At 38.6% G+C, this 18,833-nt stretch overlaps 1 protein-coding gene across 3 annotated transcripts in view; it reads right to left on the bottom strand.

Moving 5' to 3' along the window:
- DPP10 (dipeptidyl peptidase like 10) overlaps nucleotides 1-18,833 on the bottom strand; it is a 542,405-nt gene that overhangs the window by 33,242 nt on the left and 490,330 nt on the right. For all 3 annotated transcript variants that reach the window (XM_083408081.1, XM_083408080.1, XM_083408082.1), the window contains 7 exons: nucleotides 15,854-15,974; nucleotides 14,373-14,527; nucleotides 12,333-12,430; nucleotides 8,714-8,837; nucleotides 6,478-6,516; nucleotides 5,759-5,866; nucleotides 819-910 (listed from right to left, as the gene is read on the bottom strand). In XM_083408081.1, the coding sequence (XP_083264207.1) occupies nucleotides 819-910; nucleotides 5,759-5,866; nucleotides 6,478-6,516; nucleotides 8,714-8,837; nucleotides 12,333-12,430; nucleotides 14,373-14,527; nucleotides 15,854-15,974 (737 nt within the window). The remainder of the gene's footprint in view (nucleotides 1-818; nucleotides 911-5,758; nucleotides 5,867-6,477; nucleotides 6,517-8,713; nucleotides 8,838-12,332; nucleotides 12,431-14,372; nucleotides 14,528-15,853; nucleotides 15,975-18,833) is intronic.

The following is an 18,833-nucleotide window of genomic DNA, read 5'->3' as shown; positions in this document are numbered from 1 at the left end:
GAAGCTACACTAGCAAAAAAGGGTGGTATAATTCAAACTCCACTTTAAAGGGTTGTTTTCCTTCAGCCAGGCTTGGGCAGGCTCAGCTGGCAGCAGCCCTGCTCCTGAACAGAGTTTGAAATAGGCATGTAAATTATGCTGGCTTCCTACAGTTTGGATTGCTCTGCCTACCGTATAGAAGAATTACAATCATAGAAACATTTCTTACTCAACCTTCGAAAATGCTCCTTTCCCTTTATAATATTGCGAGGGTGGCAGACAAGTCCTTTTATAAGCAAAACGCCCCCAGCACATTCATCCTTACTGACGATATCCGACATTTATCCCTAAGTATTCTAAGGAACACAATTAATCTGTAGGAGATTTGAGAATGTAATCCAATATATTAGCTTTACAAGTTGTATTCAAGTTATGCTCCTTATTTATTAGAGCCTAGAAAAACCCATTTTTTATTTTAATTTCTGTTATTTCTGTCAATGTAGTCAGCCAGAAGATGTCACAGTCTATCTCTGCTCTTTATCTGAGAAAGATTCTTCAGTACATTGACAGATGAAATGAATTACCACTGTCTGGGGATTGGCATGGCTTAATGGAGGCTGACAGGGCTGGAAAGAGGGGTCCTTTGCCCAATCCAATATCTCCCCCCCCCCAGCCTAGTGTAAAGCAGGGTGGATTGCAATTTAAGTTTCCATTTATATTTAGGGCTAAATCTTATGGTAGTGCTTGAAAATTATAGAAATAGTTAATGTGGTTTCCAATAAAACAGTTTTTTAGCTTGATATATTTTACCTGAACAGACAAAGAAAAATAATGCTCACATCTTTTGCGTATATTCGTCATATGCCAAGATTTTGATAACTTCCCAGTTTCCTGATGTCAGATGTCTTATACTAAATTGTTCACTCTTGGCCTGCAAGAAAATAAACAAAAATAATAATAGGTATGTCAATGTCAATGTCCCCACTCCTCTCTCCCCCCCAAATGATTTTCTGTTGCCTCCTGAATTACCTGTAAATATGATTATAATGGCATTTTCAAATGTACAAGTTTAATGTACACAAAATGCACATTAGGAAGACGGTGATCATGATCCTGTGCATGAAAGGCATTGCATTCCAAGCATAAATATCTAGCTCGAGCCAGAGATAGATGATCAAAAGACAGTTTGTGCAATGAGGGCTTTCTTGACTTGCATGCAAAAATGCTACTCTGGCAGGACCTTTGGGAACAGCATTTGATGGGGTATTGTGGAACTGCTGCAAGATGTGGAAATTGGGGGAGGGGAATGGGGGGGGCTACTGTGAGCAAGTTTCTGCTCTATCTGCTTCTGAAGAACATCCCTGGATACAAGCCAGGCTGCATTTTTGAAGGCTGCTAATATGAAGTTCAAGTGTGTGTGTACATGTGGTGTGCTAATTCATTTCGTCAAGGTTTTAATCTATAAAAGTCTGGATATGGTTAATGGCAAGAAAAGAACTGACCAATTTATGGGGGGCTACCTATGATCTGCCAGTAGCTGACATTCTTTCAAAGAATGCTAAACTTGCAGGTCTTATTCTAATGCAGCAAGACATTTCCTATGTTCTTATAGAAAAGTAAAAAGAAGAGAAATGCTTGTGGTATCTTGAAGACAAGCAGACGTACACAGAGAGACAAAAGAAATAAATAGTGAATTGAAATGGCACTCATTGACAATTGATGTACACAAGGAGTGGGAAATCCCTGTCTCCCATGTTCCCCTCGGTGTGAAGGAAAGCCTTCTCTGCCAAAGCAACTATGGAGAATATTAATTGGCTTCAAAATCTGTCCTGTCCTTCCCTTCCCCCCTTCAAACTAACTGTGGAAGAAAGCTGGTAATATCTTTGGGTCTGTCCCTCTTGACTCTTGAAGAGATTTGGGAAAGAGGTATGTTCAGAGACAAGAATGCATTCCATTTGGTCACATTTGAGCAGTGGGCCAAATGTGTCACTTAAAGGATAAAGGGACACTTAAGCCAACCATGGTCAGAAAACCCAAGCTGCAAAAAATAATAATTCAAGGGCATAATCTTGTGTTAATATAATAGCAACTTATTTTTATGCACAACCATGCATTTACTGGAAACTGCAGAACTGACACATACGCTCAAGCCTTGTGTCTTTCTGAAAAGACTCGCTATTAATTTCCTTCAATCCTCAGTGACACTCTGGCTACAAGCCACAATGCTATGCGCCCTTAAAATAGCTTATTCCTGTGGGATTCAGTGGAACCAACATTACACTTTGTCAGTCATTTCTTTTTATTTTTCATGAAAGTGATCTACCTATGCAGACGAACTAGAGCAATTTCCAGCACCAGAGTATACTGTATACTGTAGTGCTATCCTGATCACGAAAATTAGGCAGCCGCACCATGTGAGCTACTTGTTCACACAGCAGGGTGTTCACATTACTCATGTGAGACTACTGCAAACGTGAGAGGACAGCAGTGGAGAAACAGCAGAGAAAATGTGATCTGTAAATTAACCTTAAGTAAGTCTACTCACTTTGTGGTTTGGGAATATGTTTCTTTTTGTACCTAGTTCTATGTGATAAAAGTCTAATGAAAATAGAATTCTATTGTATACAGATATTTTAAATTCCATATACATTTTAATTCCTATGCATCTTAAATAAAATCAATATATGATGCTAATTTTAATCAGGACTACGCAAAGCTTCTCTGAGGCCTGGGCCAAAACTTTGCTGGTCTCTTCCTATCCAAGATATAAGGCACCTATGTACATGGAATTCTATCATACAATACTCCTTTTAAGCCCCACGTGGAAGGCATGAGCTAACAGTGGTTCCTCGTCCTATTTAAAGCAGCCTTAATTCTTATTGCAGCAACAGTGAATTGGTTAGGGTGGGAAACCATTTGAAAGTGTTGTAGTTACTGAAAGGGAATTATAATTACCTCCTTTGTCAGTTTTGAAAAGGATCATGTAATATTAACCCAGGAAAAAAAGTTTTCTTACTTCTTCCTTAGTGTTTAGTGCAGCAAAGGTAAACAGTGGTCTAAATATGATAGCAATTTGATCCCACCTCTCTCTCTCAGTCCCAGAAATAGATGAGTAGTGCAATGCAAAGAGGTTTTCCATCCCTACAACCCCCCAGCACCCCTCAAAACTGTTGCTGCTCTTGAAGTTCTCCCTGGAATGTCAAGTGATTGGGCCATGAGAGGCTCACATGGAATGGAGAAACTGAGAATTTGGTGGGGCTGCCACAGAATCATGGAATGGGAGAGTTGGAAGGGGCTGCAAAAGTCATCTAGTCCAATCCCCTGCAATGTAGCAATCTTTTGCCTAATGTGGGGCTCAAACCCATGACCCTGAGGCTAAGAAGGAGACTTGGATCCAGAATGTGGCAGCTAGACTGGTGACTGGAAATGGCTACCATATATATAACATCGGGCCTAAAGGATCTTTGTTTGCTCCTAGTATGTTCCCGAGCATGATGCAAAGTGTTGCTGCTTTAAAGCTCTAAATGGCCTCAGCATCTCCATCTGCATTGTTCAGTCTGGACACTGAGATCCAGCTCCAAGGGCCTTCTGGTAGTTCCCTTACTGCGAGAAGTGAAATTACAGGGAACCAGACAGAAGGTCTTACTGGTAGTGGCACCCACCCTGTGGAACGCCCTCTCATCAGATGTCAAGGAAATATACAACCATTTGTCTTTCAGAAGCCAACTGAAGGCAGCCCTGTATAGGGAAGTTTTTAGTGTTTGATGTTTTATTTTTAATATTTTGTTGAGAGCCACCCAGAGTGGCTGGGGCAACTCAAACAGATGGGCAGCTTATTCTTATTCCCATGCTCTACCAAATGATCTATCAGGTGGATTGTGGCAGAACAGAGTCTAAAACAAAGATGTGTGCTCCCAAGACCACATTCTTAGCATGTTCACACTCTTGTTTCAGCAACATCTATGCTGGCTTGGTCATGTCCACAGAATGGAAGATGCCAGGATCCCCAATGAGGTGTTCTATGGGTAGCTGGCTTCAGGCACCAGGCTTGCTGGCCGACCAACTCTTATAAAGACATCTCTGGTTCCAAGCATTATACATATACATTTTTATGAGATTCCATTCAGAAGGACTAACATTTCAGTAAATGTTAATAGGATCTGAGCAACTGAGATTCACCCTGCCTATGGAAAGAATGCTAGAATATCTCTTAATTACTATTAAAAATGTAATCAACTTAATAAAAAGAAAACAAGGTGTTCCAGCATTATCCAAAGTATAACACACAGGGGAAAGCATTAGAAGCATTCACTGACAGATCACGATAATCACGCAAAGCTTCAGTACTGCCGCTGTGGCTTCCCATGGCTTTTTAAATCCCATGACATTTCACAGAATGTTCCTCTAATTACTACAGAAACATTAAATGAAATGCCACAGACAGTTGTCATATATTTCTGTCAGTACAAATGTATAAAGTACAATAAATGTGCACTTTAAAATCTACAATCTCAAGATCAATAGCATGGTATATAGGAGCAACATATCAGGCGGTGGGGAAACACACTGAAAATACAAATCCAGCGCATACACTTCAAAGTCAAGTCGACACATTCCCCAACAGACCTTGGCTGAGTCTAGACTTGCAGCAGAATGAAGTGGGTTCTTTAAACTACTGGTGGGCAATAGCACTTTTGATAGTGACCTCATACAAAGCAAAAACAAAACAACCCTCCACATACAGCCCCATGGCCTCCCATCTCCAAGTCTGCTCTGGAGGGGAGGGTAGACTCCCAGAACAGTGCATGTGGGGAGGACAGGGGAGATTATTTTGGCAAGCAAACAGAAATGCTTGCACTGATCAAACATTCTTCTTAATGTTAGGGTGAATGCCTCACAACGCTTCTAGCTCAGCTCTCTGCCTTTTTTTGCTGGTTTTCCTATTTGTGCTACATTTTTAATGTAAGGAAGCAATAAAAAAATGCGATCTCCAACTAGTAATATATCATTTCACCATACTACCACACACTGCACCCTACCATCTCATTTTGCTGAATTTGTAGACCAGGTCTTTGTTTCTTCTAAGTAAGTACAACCAGTGCTTTTTTCTGGGGCTACTCAAGGCTGCACCCTACTACTGCCACCTCCCCCCCACACACACACACACATGTTAAAAGTGTGGCACTTACTGTAACAACTTCATGGAAAGTACTGGCACCTTTTTTTCAAACAAAACCAAACAAAAAAAAAGAGCACTGAGTACAATGCCCTGAGATACTCAAAATGGTTCCAAGTGCTTCATTCACTGGCTTCTTTGCAAGTGCTCTTTCATGAAACAGCAAAGGAATCTTTAGTCATTCACCAGCTTTCTTGCCAAATCAAATCACCACATCAACCTGCTGGAAGGATGCTTTTCATCATTTCAGAGGACAGAGCTATGCATCATTTGAAGTGTTCTGTGATTACGACTTTTGCTAATACCTACAAATCAGTGACTAAAATCAGAATATATTTGGAGGAGCGTGCAACTCAAGGCATCGTACGTCGCTTCATAGAATAGAATCATAGAGTTGGAAGAGACCACAAGGGCCATCGAGTCCAACCCCCTGCCAAGCAGGAAACACCATCAGAGCACTCCTATAGAATCATAGAATCATAGAGTTGGAAGGGACCACAAGGGCCATCGATAAGACGTTTCCATTCATAAGACATTTAAGCAACAGTATAATTAATTACAGACTTGTGCAATTATAAACTTGAAATTGTGAAATAAACTTACCTGAACATTAAACATGGCAATATGATGGAATTCACCACGACCACCTTGCTTAACAGGAACTGTCATAAAGAATTTATTGCCATCTTTAGAAAAAACTGGCTCCTCATTCTATAAAAATGAAATAGAATCAGAATTCTGAAATTTTCTGTTAAGCACTATGCTTGCCCGAGGGATAATATTACACCAATCCTGTAGTAGCTGCACAGCTTACCAATTTACCTCCAGGCACAACTGATAGTTTGGTGGTTCCCTTTAAAGTCCTAAATGGTTTAAGTCCAAGATAACTAATGGCCCCCACCCATCTTGCTAATTCCCTAAGATGAGAAATAGGGAGGAATACTCCTAAGGTGGAATCACATCACTATACATGTGAAAAGTCGTGTGATTATTGCCTGGTACATTAAATGTTATTAATTAAGATCAGACAGCTGTATACACCTGACACTGCTCCTATGCACCTGTTCCAGAATATCTGCTTGAAATGCCATCCCAATACCCTTGCGAGTTCAGTGTACTTCCAGAATTTGTAATACTTCTGCAGTTACTCCAATGCTTAAAAACAATTTTGTTTGCTTCTCTTAAATTAATCTTTAATTCTTTTTCAGAGTAATGGATCAACATAGTCTAGTTTAAAATGCGGACATTTATCAACATTTTATTAACAGCTAACGTTTTAATGATACACATTTTCCATTCAAAGCAATTAATAATGTAAGTACCTGTTTAGAAAGCCACACTTCAGATGTAAACTCATATTTCTAAAAAGAAATATATATAAAGTTATAAAATACATATACAAAATCTTGCTAATTGAAAATCATTGCATTTTGCATTTTCCTCTGTTACCTATTTAAAATGCCACACAAACAGAAATAGCAGCAGGTTGCACTTTGAACCACATAGTTCCTATAACACAGGCAATTAAGATGGCCTTTTTTAGAGAGTGTGCGCATGCAATTTCTTTGTTGAAACACTGCCTTTTGATTTATTTCCAGGCATCAAAGTGCTGCTGCTGACCTTTGTTTAGGATGTTGAAGAACCACTTTTCCCTGCTGGAGTCTGCTTGCCAATTGGGCTACTTTTTGGAAGCTCTCCTGTGTGTCTCAACATCCCCAGAAATATGCTTATTTGAGACTAAGGGAGGACTCTTTTTTTGGTAGCTGCATCTAGGCTTTCAAACCAGATTCCAAGGGAAAGCCATGTTGTCTCCTCAGCAGTGACCTTTCAAAAACATCCCCCTTTTTAGAAGGGGTTTTGGCTGTAAACTGCTGGAATTGGTATTAACTGTAAATATTTGAATTTTTTTAAAATTGATGCATTATGATATTATATCCTGCTGCTGCTTTAATGTTAGGTTGTAAAGTATAATTAAAAAATTTACATGTTTCTGGCTAATTTATGTTTTTATTTTATTTTGTAAGGTGCTCTGAACTCTTTGGAGAAAAGACAGAATACAAATATTTTTAAAAAATAAATGAAGTGGTATCCTACAGAGGATTAAATTAGCTACTCACCCTCTCCGGTGCCAAGACTGGCAGAAGGGCTTTCTTTGGTGTGTGTGTGTGTGTGTGTGTCTTTCTCTCTCTCTCTCTCTCTCTCTCTCTCTCTCTCTCACACACACACACACACACACACACCTACCCCTGTGGGAAAAGTGGCCTGGAAGAGGGCTTTCACTATGGAAACCCCTAAATTGCAGACCTCCCTTTTCATAGAGTTGCATCTAGCATCTTATTTGTATAGCTTTTGCTGTACGATGAAGAAACATCACTTTTTCCTGGCTTTTGACAGTTAAGGGGTTTTGATTTATGGGACCTTCTTTTGCTAATTTTGTACTGTTCTGGCAATAATGGTTTTACTTGCTTTCATAAATGTAACTGTTTTATCTGTTCCTCTAATTGCCTGTTATATCTTATAAACAACTGAATAGGTAAATTAAATAGCATGTACTCTGTACTCAGCTCTGATCTAATTCCTGGAAAGCTTTGGATTGGTCACCACTAATTTGAGTAGGAAGGCTTCTAAAAACCTACGCCATTTGTTTGGGAGTGAACGTGTATTTTGATAGCTAGCATTTCAATGTTAGTATATTGGAAGCATACAAACAACGAACAATACACCTATATACAGTGTCTTTGTAACATAGCTCTGTCACACAATATCAAATAATGTTTGATTTTATTAATTATTTCAGCCCATCATAACTGAATATTTATTTTATGGTTCTTTTGGTTAACAATTATACCTCAAAATGAAATATTTAGATTAGCTAACTGTTCAGTGAAAAAAGTGAGCATATGTGTGTGCTTGAATAATATTTACAAAAAGTGTGTTATTAGGAAACATTTCTAAAATGCATGTAAACAGTGGTAAGACTGAAGTTCTAAATCTCCTGCTATTTTTTATGATTCTCAGCCTTACTCTGAGAGTTGAACTCAAACATTTTGCTTAGACATAAATCACACTTATGTCAATAACTCTGATAATGAAGAGTACTCTTGTGGTTACTAACACTGCTGGAACACAGATTTATCTTTGGCTAAAGGGCCAATTATTGCTGCTGCTGTTTGCTAAGTGCTTCCAAAGACCCTACTGAGAATCCAAATGTTTCCTCGGTGTATTGAGTTTTGGCAGGTAGAAATCTGTGTGGAACTCATGCTTCCTCTCCACACACCCAGCAGCCCTCCCTACTAGATTATCATGCCCAACTTTTGAGAGGAAGTAAAAGCATGGCAGCGGAGCAGGTGTTTGTGTGTTTTTCCATTCAGAACAATGTGTTCCACATTATTTCAACCACAAGGTGAATTCTAACTCGTGGAAATAAATTGGCCTATGGCATTGGCAGTAAAACAAGCAAACAAATTAAAAATAAGGACCAAAAGCATGTGCTCTGCATACAGGGACAATAACTGTAAATCTATCCTATGAAAACGATAACAAAAATAAATTGCATACCATGCTACAAGCGCCAGTTGTCGTCTCGCACACTGTAAGGATGGACAGGTTCTGAGGTCTGTTTAACCACCGCACGACAGTTTTAGTATTGCTGACCCACTTCACCATCATTATGTAATATTCTCTATGGCAGATACACATTTAAAAATACAGTGGTTATATTGTTCCCGCATAAACTGTGAAATTACATCCTGCGCACTGCGATAAAGGACACTGATCCATTGTTCCACTCAGCATTATACTGGTAACAAACCACATTCCAAGACCACATTCAGATTCAACATGCAAAACATACATAGCGAAATTATTGTACAGTGACTGTACAGTGGTACCTCTGGTTACGTACTTAATTCGTTCCGGAGGTCCGTTCTTAAACTGAAACTGTTCTTAACCTGAAGCACCACTTTAGCTAATGGGGTCTCCTGCTGCCGCCGGGCCGCCGGAGCACAATTTCTGTTCTCATCCTGAAGCAAAGTTCTTAACCTGAAGCACTATTTCTGGGTTAGCAGAGTCTGTAACCTGAAGCGTATGTAACCTGAAGCATATGCAACCCGAGGTACCACTGTACCACTGTGCTCCGGCAGTGCAGCAGTTTCAGGTTAAGAACGAACCTCCGGAACGAATTAAGTACTTAACCCAAGTACCACTGTACTGTATTTTACAAAATTGACATAACAATTGGTTTACTGGTTACTGGCTGTCATGTTGCTCTTAACAACTTAGGTTGTCTTATGCTTTACAGTTTTGCTTTAGGTTTTGTAACAAACAGTAGTGTTTTCAGTGATATGAAGTAGTCAGAAATAATGTAAAATGCCAAGGACATTCTGCAAACACTCTGTGCAAAAAGGGTAGCCGACAAAGGAGCACAGATACTTGCTTCCATAGAAAAAAAGAAAGGAATAATAATAATCCCCAGCACTGTATTGCCAAATAGATTGCCTGCCTGCAAACATTTGTAGCTAAATCAGTTTTATCAGTGGTACAGAAAAATGCTCTCTCCTTCTAAATCCTTGTTAGATTGCCATGATGAAACTGTTACCAAGACCACCTAGTACAATCTGTCATGTCTAGGCAGTTCAGTACATTATTTGTGGCTACTGACAAACAGCTATCACCTATCATACTCTACAAGCAGACTCCTTAGCCACCAGACCTTCTATGGGAAATGTGGGCTGTTGAGGAGGCTGCAACACTCAGTGCTAGTACTGGGGGTTGGGTTAAGGTAAATGAAGGATACACATCATTGTAACCATATTAAGTTAAATATCACTCCCAATCCACACACTCCAAAATTTCAGGGAATATCTTCACATTTTCTCTCATTTTTACAGGAAATTCCCAATATTCAGGGGTGATGACTTTTGACCTTTCTCTTCCATACAAAAGCCTCAGAATCAGCACACCCCTAATTTAAGCTACTCTAGGAACCTGGGATGCAATTTTCAAGTACTGCACTGAATGAAGCAAAACTCTATTATCTAATACAATGCTACTCAAAAGACAGTGGCTTCAAGAATGCAACTCTAAGCACATTTTAGATCATAGCATATGGATAACATGACATTAATGTAGATTTGATTAAATATTCATTATTGTTTTTACTGAAATATATATACCTATATTTCCAAACTGTAGGAATTATGAATCACACTGTGTATAGATATAGGTATAAACACACACACACACACACACACACAGGTATTTCTACAGATGTGCATGCAAAGACTGAGAGATACAGTTCAGAACAACATAGTTGAATGAATGGATGAATTCATAGTTGAATATGCCCTGACATCTGTAGCATTTGGGAATACTACCCATTCCACCTGATGTTTAGCTCCTATTTGATTAGCAAGGAACTTTAACAAGTCATCTTTCTATGCATCACATACCATCTCTTTGGGAAAGTGTTTTAGTGCTTTTCCCCTTTTAATTTGATGATTCAAATTGTTTGCATTAAAATGCATTCTAATACACTTATTAGAATAAAAAACTGTCAGAATCCAACCTGGGTCATCCAAACCCCAGCAGCACAGAGCAAGACCAAGACAGAAATCTTAACATACACAGTCATTAGATTAAGGACTGTTTTCAATGTATATACAATAACACACAATTTCCGTGGAGTGGGGGAAGAGGAGATAGAAAATGGACAATCTCTCTCTCTCTGTCTCTATCTCACTCACACACACACACACACACACACACAGACCCACACCATATATATGAATGGTTTATACTGCTTTAGAGCAGCAATATTCAGTAACCAGAGCATGATTTCATAGATAAAATGGATTTTCCTAGAAATGTACATGGTCCTCAAAGCTTCTGTAAAGTAACAGCAGAATGGATTTTTAAACAAGCTCCAACTCAAAGAGAATATATCAAATGCATGGAGCTTTTAGTAAGAATGTATGAACCACAGTTTTAAAAACAACTGTTGTCACTTTGATCTGCAGCATTCTTGCAATCTTCCAGCTGGTGGGATATTACTTATGTGCCCACACTTGGTTGAAATGATTAGAGAAAGCCATGTTTGATAGTCAGAGCCAGAAGGATGAGTTAGAAGCATTTCCAGTTATGACTGAGCCTTGGTATGGTACAATCAGGTCACATCTACACTATATGTGCACATTTCTACCACTTTCACCGGCTTGGCTTCCCTCAAAGAATCCTGGATGGGCTTTACTAAGGTAATGGCTACAGGTTCTAGTTCTGGGGTTGGTCAGTTTCCATAAAGAACTTTGTGTTTAAAAGAGAAGGGAAGAATCAGTATTCTAGGAATTCTATAAAAACTTTATTGGAATACAAGCCTATGAGTGGGATTACCAGTTTAAAGAGAGTGTAAATTTTGGGCATTAAATATGTGAAGAATTATCTGTGTTTCCAAGTAAGAAAAGAGATGGAACAGAAACTGGCAAGCTGTAACTTAGTGGCTGTAGTCTCCTGATACTGGTTGGCTATGGTGTCAAGAGAACCTGAACAGAGGTGGCCATACTCTGTAATGGTCCCTCGTGCAAAATCCTCTTTTTTTGCAGGGGAGGCTCCAAATTGAGTTTGATGATATACCTGTATCCAACGACATACCTTCTAATCGGAGGTGAAATATGATTATGAAGAGAAGACGTTTAATTAAATATGATGTCTGTGTCTTCACTATGTACTATGTAGAAATCATAGATCCATATTTATATTTAATATTAACTAACATGACAAAGCTGTATTAGAATAATAATCTAATTAACACTAGTAACTTTAGATTCGTTCAGTTCGAAATTTAAGGGTATTTGTGAGCTGGGTGGGCCCCTTAGATCCTATGAGCCCCATGCATCTCACACCCAGTATGCTGTTTATGACAACCACTAAATCTGGACCAAGTTATTATGCAGAAAGGATTGTACTTCAGTTCCATTGCATTGTAATGCATTGGCCATTACAAGCCTTATAATAAAGATACAGTCTATTTAAACCCAAGCTGATAGTCCTGCTGTTTTTTCCAGCTACATGTTACTTCCAGAAAACTGTTGCAGGACTGTTAACTTAAACCGAGATTAACTTCAATTTATTTGTGCATGTAGAGAGTCACAGATAGTTAATTTTCAGATGACATACTGCTTACCTTGATTTAAAGCCATCTGGTGGCATCAGTTCCAATGTATGTGTTGGTCCATACAGATTGACTACGTATAACTTGACTGTTGGATTCATTTCTCCTGCCTTTGAAAAGAATGGATGAATAAGTGTGATATGTATTTGCAAAGACACAGAGAAGAACCACAGCTGTATGTGAAAATGTTAAAAGATGGATAGCATAGCTAACCAATTGTCATCGAATACACACATTAGTTGAATTCATGTGTCTTAACCAATTGTTGAGAATGCACAACCCTATGCTCCCAGCTATGAGGCCATGAATGACTACATACAAGAAAACATATATTCCTGTAGGCCTGGTGGAATGTATTACATATCCAGAGTAAAATGATTTAAAAACATGGATTTTAATCTAAAATGGGGGGAAAGAACAACTATTATTAAAAACATTTACTTTCTGGATGGACTATTCTGACGCCTGTCTTTATAGTTTGGGGAAGATGTGTACTGCATACACAAAACATTGTAAAAGTGGAGATAAGGCTTTCAAGTTAAGCTGTGTAAAAAGAAAGAAAAACACCTAACCTTCGTTATCACTTGTTGCAGCCCAAATATGCTGCTGCCATGGTGTTACTATGGTTTGTGTTTTTTAATCTTCTTCGTCGCTGACTGATTCTAGCTAATCAGGAATTATATAGTGACTACATTATCAAGGCATCAGAGATCCAATCAGGACCACTTCACGGCACCACTGAGGGCAAATGAATCTCTCAGATTGTCCTTATTCTGATGGGCGATGGATGTGTCATCACTGCTGCAGAAAGCAAGCAGTCTGGCATTCTTTTCTCATTGCATATGTGTTTTCACTGAAATAATTCAAGTCATAGATGGCCAGCTGCATGGGAGAATTTGGGCAGAACCTGAACGTGGATGTCATCCATATGAATTCATTCCTTTCACTGAAATGTCCATTTGAATGTGTAATGCCATCCCAATAATGTTGCACTGAATCAACTACATATATTATGAGATTGGGATGAGGGAATGTTGCCTAAACAAGAGGGATGTGTTCTGTCTTCCCTGACACCCATCACCTTGTAAACACTTTTCACAAGGGGATGTCAAAGTTGCTGAAAAGGACTGGTGCTTTTTGTATGGGATGAAAGCATTTGTAAAAAGTGCCATGGAAACCCTATTTTGGCTCAGCAGCAGTCATAAATATTCCAGTAGTAATGAAGTGGAATACTGTACTGCAATAACAAAGTCCTTTGTCAATATTACCAGATCACTAGCTTCATAATTAATTATGGTGAATTGAAAGCTAACCGAAGTATTAAATAAAGGTAAAGGTTTTATTACCATAATTCTGCATTGCCTGTGATAAATGGAACTAGACTTTCATTTCCTCTTCCCAAAGCTTAATTTTATTGTACAGCTTGTCTTTAATTTTGTTTTCCTTTTGGCACTATAGAATAAGACATTGCTAAAGAAAACTAACAAAGCGATTCTAGAGATTAATTTTCCTGCTACTGAAAAGAAACAGGATATCAACTGATTTATTAAGTAAAAATAGTGTTGCCATTCAGTTGTAGGCACTGTCATATCATTTAACAATTTAATTTAGTTAAATGGAATAATTGTAACTGTCAAACAGATCCTATTACACGATAATATTATTAACTTGTTATGTTTATATTAGTTTTTATTTATGATTTACTAATATTGATAGGTGAATTCAAATATTCACAGCAAAAAAAAATCCTTGAAATCTTGCTGATCCAAATGCTTGTAAAAAATACCCAAACCCTCCTGATGTGCATCATATGTAGTTATATTAATATATTATGCTGTCCTATACTAAACAAAAGAGCTTTTGTTTTGTTCTTTAATCCAGAAAAGAACAAAGCTTTTGTAGCTTTTTGAGAAAACAGTGTGTACAGTAATTTCTGTAAAAACCATGACAACAAAAGAAATGGCTTCCTTTCCTTTTTGAAATAACTGTTTTGGTAACACTGAACACTATACCTTATGCAAGTAATGAAGATTGTATGTAAAGTTTCCTTACCTTTGGATAAGGGTACTGTTTTCCTCTGGGATACAGGAATCCAGTAAACCGGGGAATAACCATGTTTGGTACCAATGAGTCATTTATCATAAGAAATGCCAGCCTCTCTCCATCAGGTGACCACCAGTGAGTTATGTGAGAATGAAGGAGCTCCTCTGGGGGAGGGGAGGGGAAATGTTCTTAAAACCCATGAAATTAACAATTGTCATATATAATTCAGATCCCAATCTGAGGGAAGAATCCTAATCCACTGGCTGCCCACAACAGTTTTGCCACTTTCTCCACTTTCGTCTAGAGTCTCACTGAGGATTGCTTTATATACACATTTTGCAGCTGTTGGCAAACTTCCTACTGTTAAAAATAAATCAAACAGAGCAAACAGACAATGCTACATTATTTTGTACCAGTTAGGCCATAGCACAGCCAGGAGGCTGTGATTTTGTATATTCAACTAAATTAGTACTGTTTTGAAATCTGTTCTTCAATATCTCAAAAAAAAAAAAAAATTTACTGCAAAAAGGCTTTTCTTTTCCTTTTTTGTAGATCTCATTCTCAGAATACTTAGAATTTCTGTGCTTGTGGGGTTTCATCTTACTTTATTCTTTTGAGCTGACCCAAGGTGGTGTGTCTGTTTCCTCTCCAGTAAACCTTTCTGCAGTCTCCTTAGCTGCTCACACTTCCTGATCTAAAAACACTCAATTGGAGGAGTAACCTCATGATATCTTTACCTAGTCTTCATCTGTGGAAAGCTGGAGAGGCTGCAGAGTGAAGACCACTGGTGGGATGATTTAATGAATGAAAGAAACAGACACCTGAGAATTTCATTGACACTCTCTCTCTCTCTCTCTCTCTCTCTCTATATATATATATATAGAAGTGGCTGTATCTCCTTCCATAGTCTTGTGAAAAATATAAATTGAGATGCTGCAGGAAGAAATGTAAACTGCCAACAACTTTTTAGCTGCCTTGCATGAACCACAATTTCTAATGCTTGTCTTTATAACCACAGATTACCTCCAGGGCACTGCTGGGTCCCTTATTATTCTGCATCCCTATATTTATTTGTATCAGAATAGTTATATGCAACCAAAGTATAATATTTGTGATGCAATGCAAAACTAATAGTCATATTTATAAGTTGAGCATAATCATTTATAATTTCTGCAAATATGCCAATGAAAAATAGGTGGAGTAATTTTCAGGGCTGTTATGCAAAATAATGTATGTTCTTGTTCTGTTCCCTTCCCCATACAATAGTTTTCTTCTTGAAACAAGAAAATAAGAAGGATTTTGACAATTTAAATGATCACAAACAAAAGCTTATATATAGGCATCCCTTTGTTATAAGCAGACAATTTTGCAAGAAAACATTAAAAAGAAAAATCAACAGCATTGTCCTATAATGAACAGATTGTTCTCAGAAAAATTGAATGCATGTATGTCCTCTGCATTTCTAATAAAGTTGCATCTGTGCAATTTACCTTCATATAACCAGTCTGCAATTCCATTAAATACAATTCCTTCTTTTCCAGACGATGTTAGTCGCAATGAGCTACTCTTTACATCGGGCTGGTAGTAGATGTTATTTTCAAAAATGTAAATCTAAATTAAGTAAGAGGGGGAAAGGTTTAATGCAGAAGCTAATGAATATTTTCAAGTTCAGTGACAGGGGAAAAATATGCAGTTTAATAATATTATGTACTGTAAAGGATAACTCTTTCTAGTTTTCCACCAGCCATTTCCTTCCATTTACTGCTTTTTATTGTGATGTAGATTCCAGACAATACCAGAATGTGGAAATGGATAGAAGCTGAATAACGCGCATTCACATTCACCCTGTTGACCCTCTCACAACTCCAAAATATTCTCATTCATCTACATAGCAAATGTTGTTTTGCTTCATGCTGTTCCTGAGAGGGACCAAGATAGTAGGCTGTATGCTGAAATAGGACTGAAACTGAAGGACATAGCTGATATCCACAAGCTAAAGCTTATTTTGCTATTTCATCGTCTCTATATTCTAGTTTTCTGGAAGTCCTACAACCTGTGTTACGGCCACCCAGCTGTGTCAGCTGTCCTGCTGTCATTGTTGGACCATAAATATTCAATCTGTTAGTGGAGCTGAGAGTTGTTAGTGCACAGTAGACCTAATGCACTTTACGGTTTAGTTGCTGAATATCCCGCCCTCTGTGAGCTGGGCCCAGAAAATCCCCCCAGAACCCACCTCACCAGAGCAGCTCCCTCTGCCTCTCCCTCCCTTGCAGCTGGGCCCCAGCTCCAACCACGTCACAGCGGAGTGACCCAGCAGCGAAATGTGTAGCCCCACAAGAAACAGGAAGGGAAGGGAGAATGTGCAGTCATTTCCTAACCTCGCCCCATGATGTGCTCGGCTTTCTTCTCTGCCCTTGCCACCTAAGATCAGTTCCTCCTCTCCAGATATCTGGTAAACATATCCATTCATAATTATATTTATTAATCTACCTGTGCTTTTTTCTAGAAAAAAAGGTGCCAGTACTGTGTACCAGCACATACCGCCAGAAAAAAGAACTGGTCCCACATATATGACTTTTTAGTTGCCATTCTAATTCCAGGGTCCACCAGCCACCATATGCATATAAATTGATTTGATGCATGTGTTCTTGTTGTTTTGCTCTCTCTCTGTATACTTTTAAAAAAAGTATTTATGGAAATATTGTAACTGTTTATATGTTTTCATTATATTGTAATTCGCTTTGGGATGCCTCGTGTGAAGAGAATCATAAATGAAATAAGCATATATATATATATATATATATATATATATATATATATATATGGATACTAGCACTCCAAACCAGAACTGTGAATTCTCATTTCAGAATAAAAAACTATAGTTCCACACAGGCATTTGACACTGTGTACACAGTATACACAAAGGGTTGTATACTGGATCCCTTATGGACAGGCCATGAAGTGTTACAGCATTAGACCAAAAATGGTGGTCCTCTAATAAGTGGCTATTTTTTTCATAGGTTTTTAAAAACATTTATTCCTTCCCTTATTCATTTACTGTATATACTCGAGTATAAGCCGACTTTTTCAGCACATTTTTAATGTGAAAAAGCCCCCCCCCCCCATGGCTTATACTCGAGTGAGACCGGTGGCAGCGGTGGCGGAGGGATGAGCAGCCCGAAAGGAGCCCTTTCTCACCGCTGGTCCCGCCACCGCCGCCCACCTCTCGCAAGAGCAGGCACAGGAGCCATGGTTGGGAGAGGTGCTGCGCTGCACTGTGCCTCTCCCAACCGCGGCTCCTATGCCTGCTCTTGCGAGCAGCAGAGGCAGCAGCGGAGGGACGAGCAGCCCAAAAGGAGCCCTTTTGGGCTGCTCCTTCCACCGCCTTTGCTGCCACCACCAGGTTTGTGGTGTGGTGAACCGGCATATACTCGAGTCAGTAAGTTTTCCCAGTTTTTTCTGCTAAAATTAGGTGCCTTAGCTTATATTCGGGTAAGCTTATACTTGATACAGTGGTACCTCGGGTTAAGTACTTAATTCGTTCCGGAGGTCCGTTATTAACCTGAAACTGTACTTAACCTGAAGCACCACTTTAGCTAAAGGGGCCTCCTGCTGCCGCTGCGCCACCAGAGCACGATTTCTGTTCTCATCCTGAAGCAAAGTTCTTAACCTGAAGCACTATTTCTGGGTTAGCGGAGTCTGTAACCTGAAGTGTATGTAATCTGAAGCGTATGTAACCTGAGGTAACACTGTATACGGTATCTTTTACAGTCTCTTACTATTTTACTCTCTTTTGGACTCAAAGTTACTCATTAAAGTTGTCCTTTCCTATGTGCTTGTAAACACCAGCCACAAACAGCTGTGTTTCCACAGAACTTAATTACTTTTTATAATGTAATTGCATAACAGAAAGGAACATACTAGCGATAGTGTAAAAAACAATGCACTTCTGATACTTTAAAAATACACAGGTATCTATCACTATAATCAGTTTAGAACACAAACCCTTCTCATCTTTACACATAACAGTATGACCTTTGCTCCTTCAGCTCAAACACTCAGGGCTTCTGGGGCACAGCACTCCCACAGAGAATGTCAAGCAATTTTGGTTTAAAGAAACATGCCCCCTAAAGCTCAAAGCAATACACTCTTTCCTATCTCACACACACATTTTATACTTTTATTTGAACATTTCTATCAATCTATTGTTCTCTGGCCAATCAGGTCTATACAGCACTCAGTGTATCCAAATCCCAAAGTACAGAATGACCCAATTTCTAAACAAGAGGAATGTATTTAGAATGACTTTAAATGATTTCAACTTTTTGAATAAATCCATGAGAGGCACTGTTAAATAAATGAGAGGACTGTTAAATCAGTAGTTCTACAAATATTAAATAAAAGAAGTGACAGCATCCAGTTTTAGGAAAGATATGAAACTCATGTAATAATTAAAATAATGAAAGGCTA

Source organism: Podarcis tiliguerta, assembly GCF_965153285.1.
Source record: "Podarcis tiliguerta genome assembly, chromosome: 1".
Lineage (NCBI taxonomy): Eukaryota > Metazoa > Chordata > Lepidosauria > Squamata > Lacertidae > Podarcis > Podarcis tiliguerta.
The sequence above is the reverse complement of the archived record's forward strand: the minus strand, read 5'-3'. Positions and strand labels throughout refer to the sequence as shown.